At 46.2% G+C, this 21,102-nt stretch overlaps 1 protein-coding gene across 1 annotated transcript; it reads right to left on the bottom strand.

Moving 5' to 3' along the window:
* Positions 1-612: 612 nt before the first annotated feature.
* Positions 613-20,894, bottom strand: GOLGA7 (golgin A7). Its single transcript, XM_044279201.1, has 6 exons — positions 20,817-20,894; positions 18,538-18,663; positions 10,399-10,551; positions 7,440-7,541; positions 5,039-5,088; positions 613-1,182 (listed from the first exon to the last, which is right to left on the bottom strand). The coding sequence occupies exons 2-5, from the start codon at positions 18,643-18,645 to the stop codon at positions 5,044-5,046; spliced, it is 408 nt and encodes a 135-aa protein (XP_044135136.1). The 5' UTR covers positions 18,646-18,663; positions 20,817-20,894; the 3' UTR covers positions 613-1,182; positions 5,039-5,043.
* Between the last annotated feature and the right edge of the window lie 208 nt (positions 20,895-21,102).

The following is a 21,102-nucleotide window of genomic DNA, read 5'->3' as shown; positions in this document are numbered from 1 at the left end:
ATCATCCAATCCGTGCTGTCAGTGTCAGACTGTGCAGGGGCACATCCTCAACTGGTAACAACCAGCTGGACCTTCATTGAAAACTGCTAGCAATTAATTCATAAACTTCTAGTAGCAGTAATAGAGTAATGACACAACATAAGTGGTAAGAAAAGACCCCAGAATTGCTACTAAAATAGACACGTCAGGAGAGGTTATAGCAACTCTTTAAAGGGTAACTGTCATATTTATTTTATTTTTTAATTTTATTAGAGCTAGGCATGCATACCTGAGTTAGTCTGTCAATGATTGTCAAAAGATCTGTAATCACCTTATAATAACAGCTTTCATTAATGTCCCCTGTCCCTTTCCAATGCTCCCTTAAAGGACTGTTGCTATGGCTCATCTGTCTCCAGCTAGGCAGACGGAGGGGCGGTCCTTCACACTGCATTAGGCTTCAGAGTGAGGAGGCGTGTCTCTCAGTAACCCAATCTGATTGGCTGGCAGGGAGCTGCTGGCTGCAGCAAGTTTGTATGTGAAGTGAGGGAAAGCAGTTTTGGCCTCAGAGAACTGGAAGAGGAGCCATCTTGAGAAGATCCTCATAATATAGGATTCAAAACAGCCGTAACTAAGGGGAAAACTCAAGGAAAACAGCTGTAAGTGAAGAAACTAAAGATTGCTTTATGCATAATGCTGCTGCAGCAGTAACATATGCTAAAATGTATTTGTTATGAAAATATGACAGTTATCCTTTAAGGGACAGAAAACAGACAACAGCCTCTGTCTGCAAGATGATGAATTATATCCAGTGATGGATGACCCTGGCACAGCGTACATGCACACCAACCTGATTTCCAGAAGCATTTATGGTATCATTTACGAGCTACGAAAAATAATAGAAATAAAAAAGTGGCCTCAAAGAAGATGTCAAAGCATTAAAGGAGGTCAACGAATATTGGCACTACCCCCACCCCCAGAAGATGATGTCCATTCCGCAGAGCCATATTCCACCTTCTCTCATCAGGTCCAGGAGGGCAAGCTGGCAGGGTCACAGATTGGCACAGGAAAGGGGTACCGAGTCCATGAGGTACAGTATGGAGAAGTCATTAAGGACGCGCTGCTGACATGGGAATGGCAACTGAAGGAATGTCAGGGAGGACGGTCTCACAGCGGAGAATATTTACAACGCACAAGAGGAACCCCCTGGAAACATGACAAGATATAATAGAGAAGAGGTTAGTCACAGAGTCTTCTAATGTTCACAGCATCTTGACCAAGCTCACCCATTGCCCTCTTCTTCCTGTATGCCACCATCTGTTATCCAACCAACCTCCTGTACTGCACTTAAAGGGGGCTGTACAGTGCTAGAAAAACATTTTAAACACAGCGCCACTCCCATCCATTGGTTGGTTCTGGTATTGCAACTTAGCTGTATTGACGTGGATGAGGTTGGAAATGGTGCCGTTTCTGGAAGAAAGCAGCCATGCTTTTCTAATCTTGAACAAACCCTTAAAAAGTGTAACTCATTCTTTTTTTTTTTTTCTTGTAATGCTGACTATTTTTGTAATATACTTTATATACTTTAATTACTGAAATTGTACATTTCTATTAGAAAACTAATTGTAAAGTGGCCCATTTTGTGTCATAGCAATGCTCCATTTACTTAACTGTGGAGAAGAGCTCCACACTGCTGCTGTCCTCAATGAGATAGAGATAGAGATAGATATATATATATATATACACACACACACACACACACAGTACAGACCAAAAATTTGGACACACCTTCTCATTCAAAGAGTTTTCTTTATTTTCATGACTATGAAAATTGTAGATTCACACTGAAGGCATCAAAACTATGAATTAACACATGTGGAATTATATACATAACAAAAAAGTGTGAAACAACTGAAAATATGTCATATTCTAGGTTCTTCAAAGTAGCCACCTTTTGCTTTGATTACTGCTTTGCACACTCTTGGCATTCTCTTGATGAGCTTCAAGAGGTAGTCACCTGAAATGGTCTTCCAACAGTCTTGAAGGAGTTCCCAGAGATGCTTAGCACTTGTTGGCCCTTTTGCCTTCACTCTGCGGTCCAGCTCACCCCAAACCATCTCGATTGGGTTCAGGTCCGGTGACTGTGGAGGCCAGGTCATCTGGCGCAGCACCCCATCACTCTCCTTCATGGTCAAATTGCCCTTACACAGCCTGGAGGTGTGTTTGGGGTCATTGTCCTGTTGAAAAATAAATGATGGTCCAACTAAACGCAAACCGGATGGAATAGCATGCCACTGCAAGATGCTGTGGTAGCCATGCTGGTTCAGTATGCCTTCAATTTTGAACAAATCCCCAACAGTGTCACCAGCAAAGCACCCCCACACATCACACCTCCTCCATGCTTCACGGTGGGAACCAGGCATGTAGAGTCCATCCGGTCAACTTTTCTGCGTCGCACAAAGACACGGTGGTTGGAACCAAAGATCTCAAATTTGGACTCATCAGACCAAAGCACAGATTTCCACTGGTCTAATGTCCATTCCTTGTGTTCTTTAGCCCAAACAAGTCTCTTCTGCTTGTTGCCTGTCCTTAGCAGTGGTTTCCTAGCAGATATTCTACCATGAAGGCCTGATTCACACAGTCTCCTCTTAACAGTTGTTCTAGAGATGTGTCTGCTGCTAGAACTCTGTGTGGCATTGACCTGGTCTCTAATCTGAGCTGCTGTTAACCTGCGATTTCTGAGGCTGGTGACTCGATGGAACTTATCCTCCGCAGCAGAGGTGACTCTTGGTCTTCCTTTCCTGGGGCGGTCCGCATGTGAGCCAGTTTCTTTGTAGAAATTGGTTTTTGTGACTGCACTTGGGGACACTTTCAAAGTTTTCCCAATTTTTCGGACTGACTGACCTTCATTTCTTAAAGTAATGATGGCCACTCGTTTTTCTTTACTTAGCTGCTTTTTTCTTGCAATAATACAAATTCTAACAGTATATTCAGTAGGACTATCAGCTGTGTATCCACCTGACTTCTCCACAACGCAACTGATGGTCCCAACCCCATTTATAAGGCAAGAAATCCCACTTATTAAACCTGACAGGGCACACCTGTGAAGTGAAGACCATTTCAGGTGACTACCTCTTGAAGCTCATCAAGAGAATGCCAAGAGTGTGCAAAGCAGTAATCAAAGCAAAAGGTGGCTACTTTGAAGAACCTAGAACATGACATATTTTCAGTTGTTTCACACTTTTTTGTTATGTATATAATTCCACATGTGTTAATTCATAGTTTTGATGCCTTCAGTGTGAATCTACAATTTTCATAGTCATGAAAATAAAGAAAACTCTTTGAATGAGAAGGTGTGTCCAAACTTTTGGTCTGTACTGTATATATATATATATATAAATATATTTACGAGATAGATAGTAGCAAGGGCTTTGCATCTCCACAGTTAAGTGACCAGAAGACAAAAAGTGCCACTTTAGAGCTATCTTTCTAATAGAAATGTACGTTTTCAGTAATTGAACGGGTTGTCTCACCTCAGTCATCGGGGGCAGATCACTAATATATGCCCCCAATGTCTGATAGGTGTGGGTCCTACCTCTGGGACCCGCACCTATCTTTAGAATAAGGGGCCGCCCTTCATTCATTCCTATGGGAGCGCCGAGGTCGACATTGGCAGTCCCAATGAAATTAATGGGACGCGTACCGTGCAAGCACAGCCACTGCTCCACTGACTTCTATGGGGCTGACGGAAATAGCCGAGCCAGCTCTCTGCTATTTTCAGCGCTCCTATGGGAATGAATGGAGGGCGGCTGCGATTGCATGGTGAACCCTCCTTCGCTTTGCGGGCGACAGTTCTAAAAATAGAACGGTATGCCCCCAATGTCTGAGGTGAGACAACCCCTTTAAAATGGATTACAAAAATGGTCAGTATCGCTGCCCCTGCACATTACCAAAAAAAAAAAAAATATTAAAATGACAGTTACACTTCACCACATCAGCCATTTCTGTTACAGTAAATTATTCTATTTCATATGAAATAAGGGCACGGCCACACATGGCAGATTGCATGTGGAAAATCCACAGAATAAGAATTTAGCCCTATAATGGAAAGATGTTAATAAAATCTTATCCACAAGCTGTGAAAAATGTCCACAATGCAATCTGCATATAACTTGATCTGTGATAAACATTGATTTATGCTATGGATTTCACACACTGCAATCATGTGCCATATACTTCTGAGGCCAGTGATCGGCTGCAGCAGTGTCTGGGGTATTAAAGGGAACCTGACATCATCAGAATGGCTCCTCAACCCCCTGCAGTACACCTCACAGCTATAGTCATGTCTCCAACGAGATCTTTGTCCGTTTCATCCAATGGAGAACTTTGCCAAAAAACATCTTTATTCATCCAGGGGCAGCGGATCAAATTGGCTGCTTGAAGTCAAGGGGCCAGAGGCTCCTAGTCAAGCCAGCGACCCCCCATTCCTGCCTACCCTCTGATTGACAGCTCAGTGCTTTTCTTCTTCATACACGATACACTCGGGATCCTGTGCATGCGCCATTCTGTGTGATGAGGCGATCTTCAGTGTGCCTGGCTTCCGAGGCTCACTCCCAGGAGTTGGCGTCTACGCAGAGAGCCTCTAAAGCCAAGTACACTAAAGATCGTCTCACTGCGCAGACGCTGATAATGAAACCAAAAGGCACATTGCAAATGAAGAATAAAAAAACACAATGCGCCATCAAATCGGGAAAAGGAGCAGGACGGGACCTGGAGGGCCAAGACCGCTGTCCCTTTGACTTCCAGCAGCCATCTGGGATAAATAAAGTTGTTTTGAGGCAGAGTTTTCAATCGGATGAAACAAGCAAAGGCATGGTTGGAGACATGATGGCCATCACTGTGAGGTACTGCAGGCAGTCGGGGAGGCATTACAGTGATGACAGGTTCCCTTTAAGGCTCGTCATGGCTGCAGTGATTTCCATAAAACCAGAATGGAATTTAGGAATGCAAAAAGGCAGTTCAATCAGACACCCTCATCTAAAAGAAATATTATGTAACGTACCTGTCCTATCTGCCAGTCAGGCTTCTGTCCTCGTAGATCGTAATCTCAATCTGCAAACCGGGTCAAGGAAGAGAATCGAGAAAACACAAGACAAGCTCCACTTGTAAAAACTAAAGCTAGCCAAACACAGTCTGAAGTTGATCAAAATAGATGTTTTTTTGTTTTAGCAACACAATCGTTTGTCAGGTGCAATTTGACACACAGTCATCATCTGGAAAGACACGTTTAAAATTTTAATCCTCTGAAAACTAGTATTTGCCTGTAAACGGCGCAGGGAATTGTTACACTAATCTAGCCTACAGAACCCGACAGGCTCCCTGCAAAGTGACTGTAGGCTGCCAGTGGGCTACCATGGAGGCCAGAGGGCGAACAATGGCTATCAGGCCTGCTACGTACCTCAGTGTAACAATTAGGGCCCATTCAGACAGCCTCATAAATGGGTCCGCGCAGGTTCCGCAATTTTGCGGAACAGGTGCGGACCCATTAATTTCAAAGGGGCTGCAAAAGATGTCCACATCTGTGGGTCCGTTCCGTGGCAAGGCTAGAGAATGTCCTATTCTTGCCCGCAATCGCAGACAAGAACAGGCATTTTTTTTTATTATGGTTGGGGCCATGTGCGGTCTGAAAATTGCGGAATTCACACGGCTAGTCTCCGTGTTTTGCAAATCCGCAAAACAGTACGTTCCTGTGAATGCTCCCTTACATGCATGAAGGATACAATGCAAGAAGGGGCAAGAAGGGTCAAGATCCACAGTGGGGCTTAAAAAAATAAATACAAATTTCTAATCCTTCAATCTTCCACCCAAAGTGCCATGTCATTTATTTCCGGCATCAAAATTCCACCATAGAGAATCTCTTGTGCATGTGAGCGGAGTGTTGTGGTAATCCCATTCACTAGTATAGGATGCAGATCGCACACTGATTTCACTGCATGATATGCCCCAAAATTCAATCGTATGAAAAAACCTCAGACATTTCCCTGTACAATGCTTTATTACGGAAAATAAAATGAATAACAAATCCAAACATAATTGGTACTGCACCACCAATCGACCCCTGCTATAAAATTAAGTTATTTGTCCCGCACGACAAACACTGTAAAAAAAAAAACAAAAAAAAAAAAACACAATGCCAGAAGAGAATTAAAGTAATCAATGTCATATGTTCCCCAACATGGTGCCAATGAAAAGCGCAAGTCATCCTGGAAAAATGCACAAGTAGTCAAAAAGCCAGGTCAACAGAAAAATAAAATTATTATGGAGTCTTGGAAAGCAGCAACACAAAGTAAAAAAAATATTTTTAACTATTTTTTGTGCAAATGTAACAAAAAACAACTGCACAGTAATATATACAATTCCCCAAAAAAAAAAGGTGGAATTGCTTTTCTATATGTAAACCGTAAAAAAAAAAAAAAAAAAAAAAAAAAAACACAAGCTTTCATATGGCTACATTGATAGAAAAATATTATTTTAAAAAGTCACGTTTTCTGGAAGGCAGAGATGAGAAAATAAAAAAGTGCTGTTCCCTGAAAGGGGTTCTTGGAAATACCGAGCTTTTTACAAAGTGCCCGCAGCCTGTCTATGGGCAAGTATGGCAAAGTTTTTGGAGATTTTTTTTTTAAACAACCCCTTTAAAGAGGACCTGTCACCACAAAATCCAAGTATGTGGTCATTATTAATCTCGATCAATCTCTTGCTTCCACCGATGCCCCAGTCCTTGCTGCTCTGTATGTCTTGTCCTGGCTCGCCCACGTAGCCAGTCACTGGCTTAGGCTACTTTCACACTCGCGTTTTGGGCGGATCCGTCATGGATCTGCAAAAACGGATCTGTTACAATAATACAACCGCATGCATCCGTCATGAACGGATCCGTTTGTATTATCTGCAACATAGCCAAGACGGATCCGCCATGAACTCCATTAAAAGTCAATGGGGGACGGATCCGTTTGCTATTGTGCCATATTTGTGTCAGTGAAAACGGATCCATCCTCATTGACTTACATTGTGTGCCAGGACGGATCCATTTGGCTCAGTTTCATCAAGCAGACTGTGCAGGCAGCGTTTTGGTGTCCACCTCCAGAGCGGAATGGAGACTGATCAGAGGCAAACTGATGCATTCTGAGCGGATCCTTTTACTTTCAGAATGCATTAGGGCAAAACTAATCCGTTTTGGACCGCTTGTGAGAGGCCTGAACGGATCTCACAAACGGAAAGCCAAAACGCCAGTGTGAAAGTAGCCCTAGACTTTACAACCCCACAAGTTCATACGACCATCATTGGAGAGGGATAGGGACTGGATACAAGCTGACATATATAGAAGTCTGTAGTCTGCACAAACTACAGACTTCTATAAGCACGGCACAGTCTACAACAGAAATTTGTAGTAGTCATAGAAAGGATACCACACGCAGGCCCCTTTCTATTGGGTCAGTCAGGAGCAGCCCCTGCGGAGCATAAATCTTCTCATTTTGCTCTTGAATATACTTTGCAATCTTCTTCAGAACCTAGAAATAAACACAAAAAGGTGGCGGAGGGACCACATGAATACTTATGGATTGAACAGTCAGCATATACCAGAAAAACCAAAGCTGCCCCCATATTGCCCAGCATAGTGTATGCATACAGAAAGCCCATCATTGCATGTACTTGGTGCACAATATGTGGAGTCAGACAAGCAATTCAATCTCATCTAGAAAGTGGAAGCAAGTGTTATGTGAGCCGAGTCTGGAGCAGACGGACGGGCTGTAATAAGACTCTTCTGCTGTACGACAGTGAAGGAGAAAGCGCCTGCAACCAGAACCCCTGCTGGCAGGAGAAAGCGCCTGCAACCAGAACCCCTGCTGGCAGGAGAAAGCGCCTGCAACCAGAACCCCTGCTGGCAGGAGAAAGCGCCTGCAACCAGAACCCCTGCTGGCAGGAGAAAGCGCCTGCAACCAGAACCCCTGCTGGCAGGAGAAAGCGCCTGCAACCAGAACCCCTGCTGGCCGGAGAAAGCGCCGGCAACCAGAACCCCTGCTGGCCGGAGAAAGCGCCGGCAACCAGAACCCCTGCTGGCAGGAGAAAGCGGCGGCAACCAGAACCACTGCTGGCAGGAGAAAGGGCCTGCAACCAGAACCACTGCTGGCAGGAGAAAGGGCCTGCAACCAGAACCACTGCTGGCAGGAGAAAGGGCCTGCAACCAGAACCACTGCTGGCAGGAGAAAGGGCCTGCAACCAGAACCAATGCTGGCAGGAGAAAGGGCCTGCAACCAGAACCACTGCTGGCAGGAGAAAGGGCATGCAACCAGAACCACTGCTGGCAGGAGAAAGGGCCTGCAACCAGAACCACTGCTGGCAGGAGAAAGGGCCTGCAACCAGAACCACTGCTGGCAGGAGAAAGGGCCTGCAACCAGAACCACTGCTGGCAGGAGAAAGGGCCTGCAACCAGAACCACTGCTGGCAGGAGAAAGGGCCTGCAACCAGAACCACTGCTGGCAGGAGAAAGGGCCTGCAACCAGAACCACTGCTGGCAGGAGAAAGGGCCTGCAACCAGAACCACTGCTGGCAGGAGAAAGGGCCTGCAACCAGAACCACTGCTGGCAGGAGAAAGGGCCTGCAACCAGAACCACTGCTGGCAGGAGAAAGGGCCTGCAACCAGAACCACTGCTGGCAGGAGAAAGCACCTGCAACCAGAACCACCGCTGTATAATGTGATATTTGGACAACAGGTAAACATAATGTTATAATTTAGAAATGTGTTTGATTTCATACATGTTTCTGGGTATAGATACTGGTAACAAATTAATATATATATATATATATATATATATATATATATATATATATATGTATGAAGTGGCAGCGGCACTAGGAAGCAGCTGTACCACTAACTTCCGATGGCTCTGCTTCTTTTTCCAGGAGGCCTCATGGGTGGCCACTGACTGGTGGGTGACCATGATGCCACCCAGAAAGAGTTGGGTGGAATCGTCAGGCATATTGCTTTTCTAGCGCTGCCGCCCCTTTGTTCTAGTGATCAGCAGGGTCACAACATATGGTGGCATATATAAGCAATGACACAACCCCTTTAAGGCCTCATGCACACGACCGGATGTTCGGTCTGCATCCGATACACATTTTTTGCAGATTGGATGCGCACCTATTAATTTCAATGGGGCTACAAAAGATGTGGACAGTGCACTGTATGTCCGTTAGGCGGCACCCGCAAAGAAGAACATGTCCTATTCATATCTATTTTGGATTTTCAGAGGAGTTTGGGAAAAAAAATAAAAATAAAAAATGGTACCATGCACACGGCCTGGATCCGCGGACTGCAAAACGGTCACGTGCAGATGAGCCCTAAAGTAAATATCCTACCCCCAAAATTTCCAACTTTTTTTTTAGCTGCAGTAATAAAGGGAGTCTCAATCGAACTCCCTGCTCCCTAATAAAAAAAGAAGCTAAATGGGTATTACCATTTTAAATATTGATGGCACATATGCAGAACTTTCAGAGAAATGGGGATCCGACCTCAGGTACCCCTGCTGATCCTGAAAACGAGGAGACGGCAGCCCTGAGTAAGTGAATGGGGTTGAAAGCACCAGGGAAAAAAGAGCGAAACAGTGCTGCAGTTCCTTCCCATTCAGGATCCAACATCTGGGACCCTCCGCGATCATGAAGTGATTGCGTATCCCTAGCAATGCCATCACTTTACAAGGCAGGAATATCCCTTTAAATCCGGATCGTCCACCAATTTAACTTTACTGGCCCTTTCTTACAGTACGACTGCGAGACGCATTGAGAAATGCATCTGTCCGGCATCACTGGGGTTAATCCGCAGGAAGATCGAGGCGGATAAATACATAAAACCCCTTCTTAAGAACATATTTGTGAGCCTACACTATGTACCTCTCACAGAGGTGAATTCATCCAAATCAGTTGCTTTCTCTAGCCACTTAGGAAGAGCTGTCCAAGGACCCAATATTTATGGTCAGGTTGAAAGGGGCAGGGGGGGTGTGAAGACACAGACCGCGCTTATTAACCACTTTGATGGTGGGCACATACATGGGTGTCGGTGGGAGCGCTGTCTCTTTATCCTCGGGTTTACCGGAGTCTGGCCAGCCCTGGCTGAATAAATAAATCCAGGATCTGTCTGTACGTGGCAAGTCATTTCATCTGAGAGCTGCTGAAAGGTCTCAATTCATTCTCCGAAAAAACCTCATCTAAACACAGCTGACCGGGAATAAGGACGGCTCATTTTATATCCCCACTCAGCTTTAATTCTTCAGGAGGAAAACAAACGCCTCTGTAAGCGCTTACAGGGAGCCAAGATGGAGGCATGCGGCCTCTTCCTTTAGTCACGCTAAGCCCGTGCCGCACACCCACCTTCTCATAGTGTGTCTCCATACATAGGAATATGGTATAGGCAGTGAGGCAGGCCAGGCAGCCCTCTAGGTAGGACTGGCCTCCAAGCTTCTCCGCCTCCGCAAACAGGTTGTTCAATGTCCGTATCGTCTCCTCGAACTGCTGTCTGTCGACCTGAGGAAGATACAAGAAGCTGGATGAGAGGTCTTTCCATTTTAGAGCAAAGTGATCGTTAAAAGGAAAAAAAAAATAATTAGCTCAATGCTAAAGTCAATACTCCAAAAATTCTAATAGTCCGCCATAAGCAAAACCGTAGGTCCTTGGATTACTGGCCTCAAAATGTGAAGACAACCCTGAGATGATTGTCAGCCAAACCACCCCATTTAAGTGCAACTGGCCGATCTTCGGGCGTGTCCCAACTCCGTCACAGGGGGGAAAGAAGGATTTTCACACACCAACACTTTGTTATCATGAGACATAAGCCACTGCCAGGAGCTTATCCCCCTCCCTCCTGTGAAAACCGATGCATGCACCGCCGGGGTTAATAGCGATCTGCTGAAAGTCATCCCCCCATTTCAGTAATTCATGGCCTATCCAAAAGCTATGCCACACGTTTCTGATAGAAGTGGGGCCCATCTCTGAGACCAGCACGTAAAGGGGTTGTCCCATCTCAGACAATGGGTGCATATCAATCTTGTCTGATAGGTGCGGCTCCCTGCGGTGGGAGCCGCACCTATCTCGTAGACACAGCCAAAAATGAAGCCAGCCACCACCAAGCGTTCCTATTGGCCCCATAGAAATGAATGGAGGGCAGCTGCGCATGCGCGGTGCACCCTCCCTGCACTTTGCCGACTGCATTTACGAGATAGGTGGGACCCGCACCTATCAGACAATTGGGCATATCGCTAGGATATGAGATGGGAAAACCCTTTGAACTAGAGAACAGGGCTCATCTGTTGGACATTTATGGCATATCTTGTGGATACTCCATAAAACATCAGAGTTGGGACTACATTACATTCACTTTTCTATTTTATGCCGCTTCATGAATTCTTTCTTGGAAAGCTGGTGACGACCAATATGAATACTACTCCATTTCATGCAGAAGTTGTCACTTAGCCTTTCTAGAGTCCTAGAAACTGCAATATAACCAAGCAGATTTATCATTCTGGAGTCAGGTGAAAGCTTTATGACAAGTCCTACTGACCGCGAGAATGGTGGCCACATTGGATTTCATGAAAATGCTCACATACAGTGTGTAAGAGGATGTCACCTCTCCATTATCTTCATCTGCAATCATAAGCTGAAGTGAGTTTAAGGTCATCCAGGACCTACCTGTGCAAACACATATCCAAAAAGGACCATAAAAGATGGTTTTCTGGTATCATCTGTGGGATCTTAATGGGAAACGGGTCCATTAGTCCGAGCAGAGAGCGCTCAAGGGAACTTGAGAAATACTGAACTTGCGGTCAAGTTCCCCAACAGATCACGGTGGTTTTAGTTGCGGGATACTTTATGATCAGCATAAAGGGGTTTTTCCACGATGACCAACCCATGAGGAGTGGGCACCTGCTCACTAAACCACAGATTGTGATGAGAGTTGGTCTCAAAACAACTCTGAATAACTACAATTCCATAGGAGGATAGCCCTCTACCTACAAATTACAGGTAGGGGGCGCCCCGCAATAACCGGCAGGACTGTGAGGGGCATTGTTCTACCATATAGAAGCAGTAGTTTCGGGGAGGACAGCTTGATGAGGTGGGGTGTCTGCTCATCATGTCCTTCTCCTCATTACTCACCCAAAATCATTTGTGATGGTGTCCCTTTAACTTACATCCCAGTCCAGCACATTCATACATGAACACCCCCGTGTGGTAGGACATTTACCAAAGGGATCTGGACAGGAGTGAGCTGACCCGGACAAGACAGCGGCTCGGCCATTTCATTTTTAGATGAAAAAGCCCAACTATATCAGGCCCAGGTTTTATACAGACAAATATTGGTTTTATGCATGTGATATGGAGAAGCCCTGCAGCAACACAGAGCCTGGAACGTGAAGAATGGCAGAGACCCCCAACCCATCCCCCTATATCAGGGCTACATAAGGATATGTCCACACTCTTCCCCTCTGGATAACCCCTTCTTAGAATCACCTTAGGCCTGCCCTCTCTCGCATGCACTAGTATTGGAGAAGAAAAAAATGGAAGCCCTTCGGGACTTTGACTGCAGCCATCCTAAGGCCCCTTGCAGACGAGCGTTCCTCCCGCAGCGAGTCCGCAACGCAGCTCCCTGCCTGACCTCCCAGGGGTCGCATAGCATCATAGATCAGTATAATGCTATGTAACCCTTACAGTTCTGGAATGTATTGGATAACACAGACAGCATTATGCCAGTGTTATCAAATACATTCCAGAACTGTAAGGGTTACATAGCATCATAAATCAATATAATGCTATGTGACCCCCCTGGCAACACTGGGAGGTCATGCCGGGAGCTGCGTTGCGGACTCGCTGCAGGAGGAACGCTCGTCTGCAAGGGGCCTTAAGGGTAAGTTCGCACATGGCAAATTTTTCCCACCATGGATCTCATCACAATCAATGTGCGATTGGACCCTAAATCTGCCGTGTTTAAATTGACCCTTTCAAGACACAGGTAACACAATGATATTAGAAAAACTGGAAAACTACCATACGGCTTACAATTGGAAACTCCCTTTAAGGGCCCATTCAGACAACCATATGAACGGGTCCACACCCATTCCACAATTTTGCGGAACGGGTGCGGACCCGTTCATTTCAATCGGCCGCAAAAAATCCAGACAGCACACCGTTTGCTGTTCACATCCGTGGTTCCGTTCCACGGAATGGATAGAGCACGTCCTACTCTTGTCCGCAATTGCGGACAAGAATAGGCATTTTCTATTATGGTTGCGGCCATGTGCGGTCTGCAAATTGCGGAACACACACACGGCAGGTGTCCGTGTTTTGCGGATCCGTAAAACACCACGGCCGTCTGAATGACGCCCAAGAGTGGGAGATATCAATTAAAAGCCCCCATTGACCTGTTGCCCCTTTATGGCAGCCTGCATTGATTTTAACCATGGCTACCCATCTCTATCACCAGCTCCTAGAATTAAAGGAGTAGGACTTTACACCTCTGTATCAAACAAGCTGCCCACACCGTGCCCGGCTCCTTACTTTTCTGGCCGGCTTAGATGCAAATGACCCCCTAATAACAGCCCACAGCACAATGAATAGCAGCTCTGTGGAGAACTGCAAGTCAGCGTAATCCCTCCATAGACACACAATGAAGATAAAAGGCTGAAAAGATCTCAAACCAAACAATCCTGCAGCACGAGAGAAGAAAAATAAATCTGGACATCCAGGATCCACGAATGGCCGGATGAGACGGCACAGCAGCCAAGGAGACGCTGCGTTCACGTCAATATCACCCACTCAGGCAGTCACGTTGCCAAGAATGTATCTGAAAATTCTCACCAAAATCTTCATAAATCTCCCAAGAGGTGCAGAGAGGCCGACACGGAGGCCATTCTAAATAAACTCTTCATATTACGCAGACTATGGAGTTCCAGAGCTGTGGAAAGAAGACCGGTAACCTTATCTTCCAGACGCATTCCAGGGAGCTAAAGGTGCCCGTACACATCAGAAGACTGGCAGCCGACCACCTGATGGGTATGGGGGTGCTCAGACTCTCCAATGACAGCAGAGGTCTAAGGTGTTTGGCCACCTTAGTGCTACCAGTGAACTAGGCAGGGTTCAAACGCGGAGGTTTTTTGCAGTGTTTTCAATGTTAGGCTACTTTCACACGTGCGTTTGGTGTGGATCCATCACGGATCCGTGCAGCTAATACAACCGCATGTATCCGCTCAGAACGGATCCGTTTGTATTATCTTTAACATAGCCAAGACAGATCCGTCCCCATTGACTTACATTGTGTGTCAGGACGGATCCGTTTGGCTCAGTTTCATCAGACGGACACCAAAACGCTGCAGGCGGCCTCCAGAGCGGAATGGTGACTGATCGGAGCCAAACTGATGCCTTCTGAGCAGCTCCTTTTCCTTTCAGAATGCATTAGGGCAAAACTGATCCGTTTTGGACCGCTTGTGAGAGCCCTGAACGGATCTCACAAACGGAAAGCCAAAACGCCAGTGTGAAAGTAGACTTACTTTAAAAGGGCTTCTCCGGACTACAGATATTGATAACTAGGGATGAGCGAACCCAAAGTCTTCAGGTTCTGGTGGAATTCCGTTATGGATTCCATTATCACAGAATATATAACGGAATTCTATGACGGCGTTCCGTCATACCAGAAGTCTATGCGCAGCATAATGCAGCCGTCTGTTTCTGTTATGTAGGACGGAAAGCAACGTCCTCTCCTGCATAATGAAAAGCAGATGGATTGTAAGCTCTTGCGAGCAGGGCCCTCATTCCTCTTGTTGTTGCTATGTTATTTATGACTGTTTGTACATGAACCTCTGAATTGTAAGGCGCTGCGGAATATTTTGGCGCTATATAAACAAAGATTATTATTATGGATGCGTTATGCTGCCCATAGTCTTCTGTTATGACGGAAAGCCTCCTAAAGGCTTCCATTTTGCGTCCAGTCATAGAATTCCGTTATATTCCGGGTTTGCTCATCCCTATTGATAACCTATCCACAGGATAGGTCAACAATATCCGATAGATGTTGGGCTGCCACAACAGCAGAAGAGGATGGCTCTGTACACAGTGTAGTTTGTGGCGCCGGAGTATTGAACCTCAGCTCCCATTCACTTGAATGCCAGCTGAGCTGCAGTACCTCAGCGCGGCCACTACACAGTGTATGGCGCTATATTCTTCCAGCTCTGTACACTGTATACTTTTCAGCTGCTTGAAACAGCTGATCATGGCAATGCAGGGTGTCAACCCCTACCAATCTGATACCGATAACCTATACACAGGAAAGGCCATCCATATCTGTAGACTGTAAAGCCTATAGCAAAATATAAAACACATCCCACGCAAAGCATTTTGGTTTATGGTAATTTTTTTCTCTTTTCTCCTAGGCTTATCTATAAAAGACTTTAAAAAGGGCAGTAAAAAATGTGAGCACAAAATCACAAAAACACCACTTCAGCGCTGGCGGTTTTTACATGCATATTTACACTAACAAACCTAAAGGACACAGATGGCTCCTCTTTGGGTTGTGTCACGCTACAACTTTCTTTTGCAAAAACGCTGGTTTTCTTTGAGTTTTTGGCAGTTATAAACGTGCCCAGATGGCGTGGCCAATAATAAAATATAAAAGGGCCCTACAAACACTAAGATTTCAGTTAGATTTTCAGTTAGCCTGGGTCACATCGCCATTTCATTTTCCATTCTTCGGATCCGTCAGAAGAGCATGAAAAAACAAACAAAAAAAACCCCAAAAAACAGATCCTGTATTTTAGGCATCCGTTATGCACACTGTGCCTCCATTTAAATTTTTTTTTTTTAAAAAAACGATTTCAGATGGAAATGACTAAAACAGATGCAAAATGTGCTTAACGGACCCGTTTTTTTCTGGTCTTCTGACGGATCAGAAGAAGGAAAAACGAATGAATTTAATATTAGAATTTTTTTTACAAAACCAAAAAAAAAGAAAAAGGCTTAGGCTACTTTCACACTAGCGTTCGGAGCGGGTCCGTCTGATGTTTCATCAGACGGATCCGCTCCTATAATGCAGACGTTTGCATCCGTTCAGAACGGATCCGTCTGCATTATAACTTAGAAAAATTTCTAAGTGTGAAAGTAGCCTGAGCGGATCCGTTCAGACTTTACATTGAAAGTCAATGGGGGACGGATCCGCTTGAAGATTGAGCCATATGGTGTCATCTTCAAGCGGATCCGTCCCCATTGACTTCCATTATAAGTCTGGACGGATCCGCTCGCCTCCGCACGGCCAGGCGGACACCCGAACGCTGCTTGCAGCGTTCAGGTGTCCGCTCACTGAGCGGAGCGGAGGCTCAGCGCTGGCAGACGGATGCATTCTCAGTGGATCCGCCTCCACTGAGAATGCATTAGGACTAGTGATGAGCGAACTTCTGTTTTAAGTTCGGCGTCTAAAGTTCGGCTTCCGGTTAGCGGAGAATCCCGATATGGATCCGGATATGGATTCCGACTTCCGTTGTGGTCCGTGGTAGCGGAATCAATAATCGGCCATTATTGATTCCGCTACCACGGACCACAACGGAAGTCGGAATCCATATCGGGAACCATATCGGGATTCTCCGCTAACCGGAAGCCGAACTTTAGACGCCGAACTTAAAACAGAAGTTCGCTCATCACTAATTAGGACCAGACGGCTGCGTTCAGGGCCGCTTGTGAGAGCCTTCAAACGGAGCTCACGAGCGGACACCTGAACGCAGGTGTGAAAGTAGCCTTAGTGTGGCAGCACCCTTTCAGCAGCTTATGGAGATGCCCATCACTGAAAGCTTCTGATATGTGGCAATGCCAACAAGGTTTATTAGACCTAGAGTGAATTTCGCACAGGGTCCTTACTCGTAGGATGCTGAGTAGTAACGTAGTTGTTAGAATTGCACACGCAAACAAGATCTGGTTCACTTAAAGGGGTTATCCAACCCCCTGTAATGCCCCACAAAATGCCCAGGCACCTTGTACAGGTTGTAATTATCCCACTACCTGGCACCCGCATCGCTCCTGATCCCCACAGGGCCGCCGCTGCTTTGCGCAGATGAAAACATCAAACGGGGGTGGGGGGAATGGAAGTTTCAGCCAATAGCAGGCTGCGTCGGGGATTCTAGGGAGGCTCGTTCCTGTCGCGGCCTGCTATTGGCTGCCTCCAACCCCCCCAACCAATGTTTTGATATTTGCGACGGGGAGATGCGGCGACGGCCGTGCGGGCATCAGAAGTGACGCGGGATGAGTATAAGGCCTCATGCACACGACCGTTGTGTGCATCCGTGGCCGTTGTGCCGTTTTCAGTTTTTTTTCGCGGACCCATTGATTTTCAATGGGTCCGTGGAGAAAAAAATAAAAAATAAAAAAAAAAATAAAAAAAAAAAAAATCGGGAATTGAACCATTTGGCAGCCGCATCCGTGATCCGTGTTTCCTGGCCGTGAAAAAAATAGGACATGTCCTAATTTTTTCACGGCCAACGGTTCACGGACCCATTCAAGTCAATGGGTCCGTGAAAAATCACGGATGCACACAAGATTGTCATCCGCGTCCGTGATCCGTTTTTTCCTATCGTTTCAATGGCAAACTGACTTAGATTTTTTATTCATTTTTCATGTCCGGGATTCTCCAAAAATCAAGGAAGACCCACGGACGAAAAAACGGTCACGGATCACAGACCCCGTTTTTGCGGAACTTAAAATAAAAAAAAACGGTCGTGTGCATGAGGCCTTACCCGTATGAGGTGCCTGGACATTTTGGGCGGGCATTATAGGGATTGCACAACCCCTTTAACATTCATATGCTGCATTTTTATCTTAGGCCCGAAATAAAAAACTGCTGGCGAGTTGTAAAGCGTGCTTCCACCAGCCTGTACGGGTCTGACATTCACACATCCGTGGTTCTCCACGGGCCGTAAATGGGTGGTAACAAAATGAAAGAATGCCCTATTTTGTCTGCGATTATGAATCCCTCGCGGACATTACAGTCTATGGTTCCGTGAAAACCATGACCACAACACGGATGGCATCCATGTTTGGTCTGTGGTATCCATGGACCATTGGTAGGAGATGCTCTGGAAAAGTCTAGCAGATTACATGGAATACGAATAACACAGGGAGGGCAAAAAAAAACCTGACACATGATCCAAAGATGGATTCTTCATGGAAATCCTTACAGATGAACCACTATCTTGCCACAGATGTCATCGTGGACAAGCAGGAGTAGCCTAACATACAGAAAAGACTATGGAGGACCTCGACTCACAAGGAACCAAGCCGAGGAGTGAGCCGAGGATGAATTTTCTAGACCTCTGCATCACGTCTATGGGATGTACATCCTTGTTTGAGGAAAATATGCAAGTGGAGAATAAAAACGGACCATACATTAATATTAGTAGCTGGTATCCCAATATATTTTATAGAAATACAATTAGACCCGAGGAAGGGGTGCACATGGTTAGGATATGGGGTCACCAAACTTACCCGAGTCTCCAGCTCAGAGGGAAACTTGGTCTGGAACTGACACAGGGTGCCATTGGTGTAGTCCCTCTGGATGAAGACTTTCCCGGCCACAGCTGCCTGCGGTCTCATGGCCACGAACGGCGCAATCTGGAGGGGACAATACAAAAAAACATGACTACATATATTTTCAGATTTAGGGCTCAAGCACACGACCGTTGGATCCGCAAAACATGGATACCAGACGTGTGCATTCTGCGGAACAGAAGGGCCATCCCCTAATAGAACAGTCCTATCCTTGGAAACAGAACGCACACAGAAAAATTTCTGTTTTTTGTGTGGCTCCATTGAAGGGAATAGTTCTGCATACGGGCCGTGCAGAACGTACATGGAAAAGAAATACGTTTGAGCCCTTACCAAGAAGGGGAGAAAATCTACGTGTGGGCTGCTTGTTGTCCTGCCAGTGGCAATGTACCAATGTAAATTCTCAACAGATTCATTTCTTAATTAATATTTATAGGGGTCTGAGATATTTTTTCTTTCTCAGTGATCCAACTCCCCTGCTATACGGACGGGACAGCCGGAAACCATGGCGAAGGAAGCCGCTACTGCCTGTCAGGAGTATAGCGATAGTATGACCACAATATCAGACATTCAGAACTGATGTGTTACAGTCCCTCTGCCAAGAGTATAATGGACCGACGTCTGATTTCCTGAGCCGCAGACCCATCTCATGAGTGTCCAGTTTGGAACCCCCTCTACGGCCTCACGCGCATGACATTTTTCATGCAGGAGCTATCAGCATTTTCTATGGGGCCATGCATACATCCGTATTTTTACGGATCTGTGTGGTTATTTAAAATAGTAAAACTAAGGGTACTTTCAGACTAGCGTTTTTCTTTTTCGGCACTGAGTTCCGTCCTAGGGGCTCAATACCAGAAAAGAACTGATCAGTTTTATCCTAATGCATTCTGAATGGAGAGAAATCCGGATCAGTTGCTGGAATGCCGGATTTACATTGAAATGTATTAGTGCTGGATCCGGCATTAAAAATACCGCAATGCCGGATCCGTCCTTCCGGTCTGTGCATGCGCAGACTGGTAAAAACGTGAAAAAAATATATAACGGATCCGGATGACATCCGGAGAGACGGATCAGTTCTTGCAATGTATTTTTGAGACGGATCCAGATCCGTCTACAAATGCTGTCTGTTTGCATGCAGATTGCTGGATCCGGCAGGCAGTTCCGGCGACGGAACTTCCTGCCGGATATACTCTGCCGCAAGTGTGAAAGTAGCCTTAAAGGGAATCTGTCAGCCATACCTAGTGATGAATCCTTCATACATGTCAGATGCACGCCAGTCAGAAGATTCTACTGCTCTTGCGCCATTGCGGAGAAACCGCTAATTAGCCCCTGGGTGCAAAAAGGGCAGTGCAGTTGCACTTTGTTTTTGCACCTAAGGCTCTGCTTATCTTCACTGCAGGCCACGCCCCCTTCACTTTGACTGACAGGGCCGGTAGTCTTGGGCGAGCACATTCGACATACGCACTGTACAGAGATGGAGTGCCCGGCGATATCCACTCCCATGAGGCTTCAGTGCCGGCCGCGAGCACATCTTCACTGCCTGGCCCTGTCAGTCAGTGATGGGGGCACGGTCAGCAGGGTAGATGAGAGGAGCCTCGTGTGCAACAGCGCTGTCCTGGTTGCACCTAGGGGCTAACTAGCATAAAGTAAAAACCCCTTTAAACATTTTTTTTTGGGGTGGGGTTGGAATAGTATTTGAGACCCTCAGTGACGGGCAGAACAGAGCGGCTGCAGTGATTGGCCCTGTATGATGGCATATCACATCACCAGGGCCCCATATTCTAGTAACTGGCGGGGGCCCGAATTCCTGAGCCCCATGGAATAGTTGGGGAGAGCAATCTATTGTGTCTAGTGGGCAAGTTGTCCTTGTTGCCCATAGCAACCAATCAGATCGCTGTCTGTGAGTGGTTGCCACGGGCAACAAACCCAGATTTTAGTGACAGCTTTGATACATGAAGCCCAACATCCTCTGCCCTAGGAGAAGATTTCTGGAGGCAGTATATTATGATATAGTTTATTATATATTACATACAGTGTATTATCACATATTATACTGAGCAGGTGAGAGTTCCCATATTCATACATTACACAGCCCCAACACCCGGCTATGAGGCAAAGTACACAATACAGGGGGAGTCCTGGCCGCAGTACCGTCCCTGTATATCACCGATACCGAATAGCAAAACATAAATAATAGTAAATCCGCTCCCCGCACTCACCACTTCCGTCTGCTGGCTCCGGCGACGCTTTGCGGCAGCCGTAAAGCGAGCGAGAGGCGAGCCGCGAGTGACACGTGACTAAGATCACATGACCGCCGGCGCTGAGTCGAGAACGTCACTGTGCAGAAGCCGCAGCGTACCGTGAGCCTGCACTGAGCGGGCGCGCGGCGCGGGCGGAAACGCATGGAATGCTAGCTAATGCTATCCGTATTTCATCCGAGAAGGCGCCGCTGTAGTAATGGCGTATTATAAACCGCATGCCTGGACTTTACCGCAGCGAACCGTT

The sequence above is a fragment of the Bufo gargarizans genome, chromosome 2, assembly GCF_014858855.1.
Source record: "Bufo gargarizans isolate SCDJY-AF-19 chromosome 2, ASM1485885v1, whole genome shotgun sequence".
In the NCBI taxonomy this organism is placed as follows: domain Eukaryota; kingdom Metazoa; phylum Chordata; class Amphibia; order Anura; family Bufonidae; genus Bufo; species Bufo gargarizans.
The sequence above is the reverse complement of the archived record's forward strand: the minus strand, read 5'-3'. Positions and strand labels throughout refer to the sequence as shown.

Excerpts from the sequence above, each read along its gene's own strand:
- GOLGA7 (XM_044279201.1), bottom strand. The coding sequence starts at position 18,645 with ATGAGACCGCAGGCAGCTGTGGCCGGGAAAGTCTTCATCCAGAGGGAC. Across the intron at positions 10,552-18,537 it reads CCTCTGAGCTGGAGACTCGG|GTCGACAGACAGCAGTTCGA; the intron begins GTAAGTTTGGTG and ends TATCTTCCTCAG. Across the intron at positions 5,089-7,439 it reads TAGAAAGGGGCCTGCGTGTG|ATTGAGATTACGATCTACGA; the intron begins GTATCCTTTCTA and ends CCCGGTTTGCAG.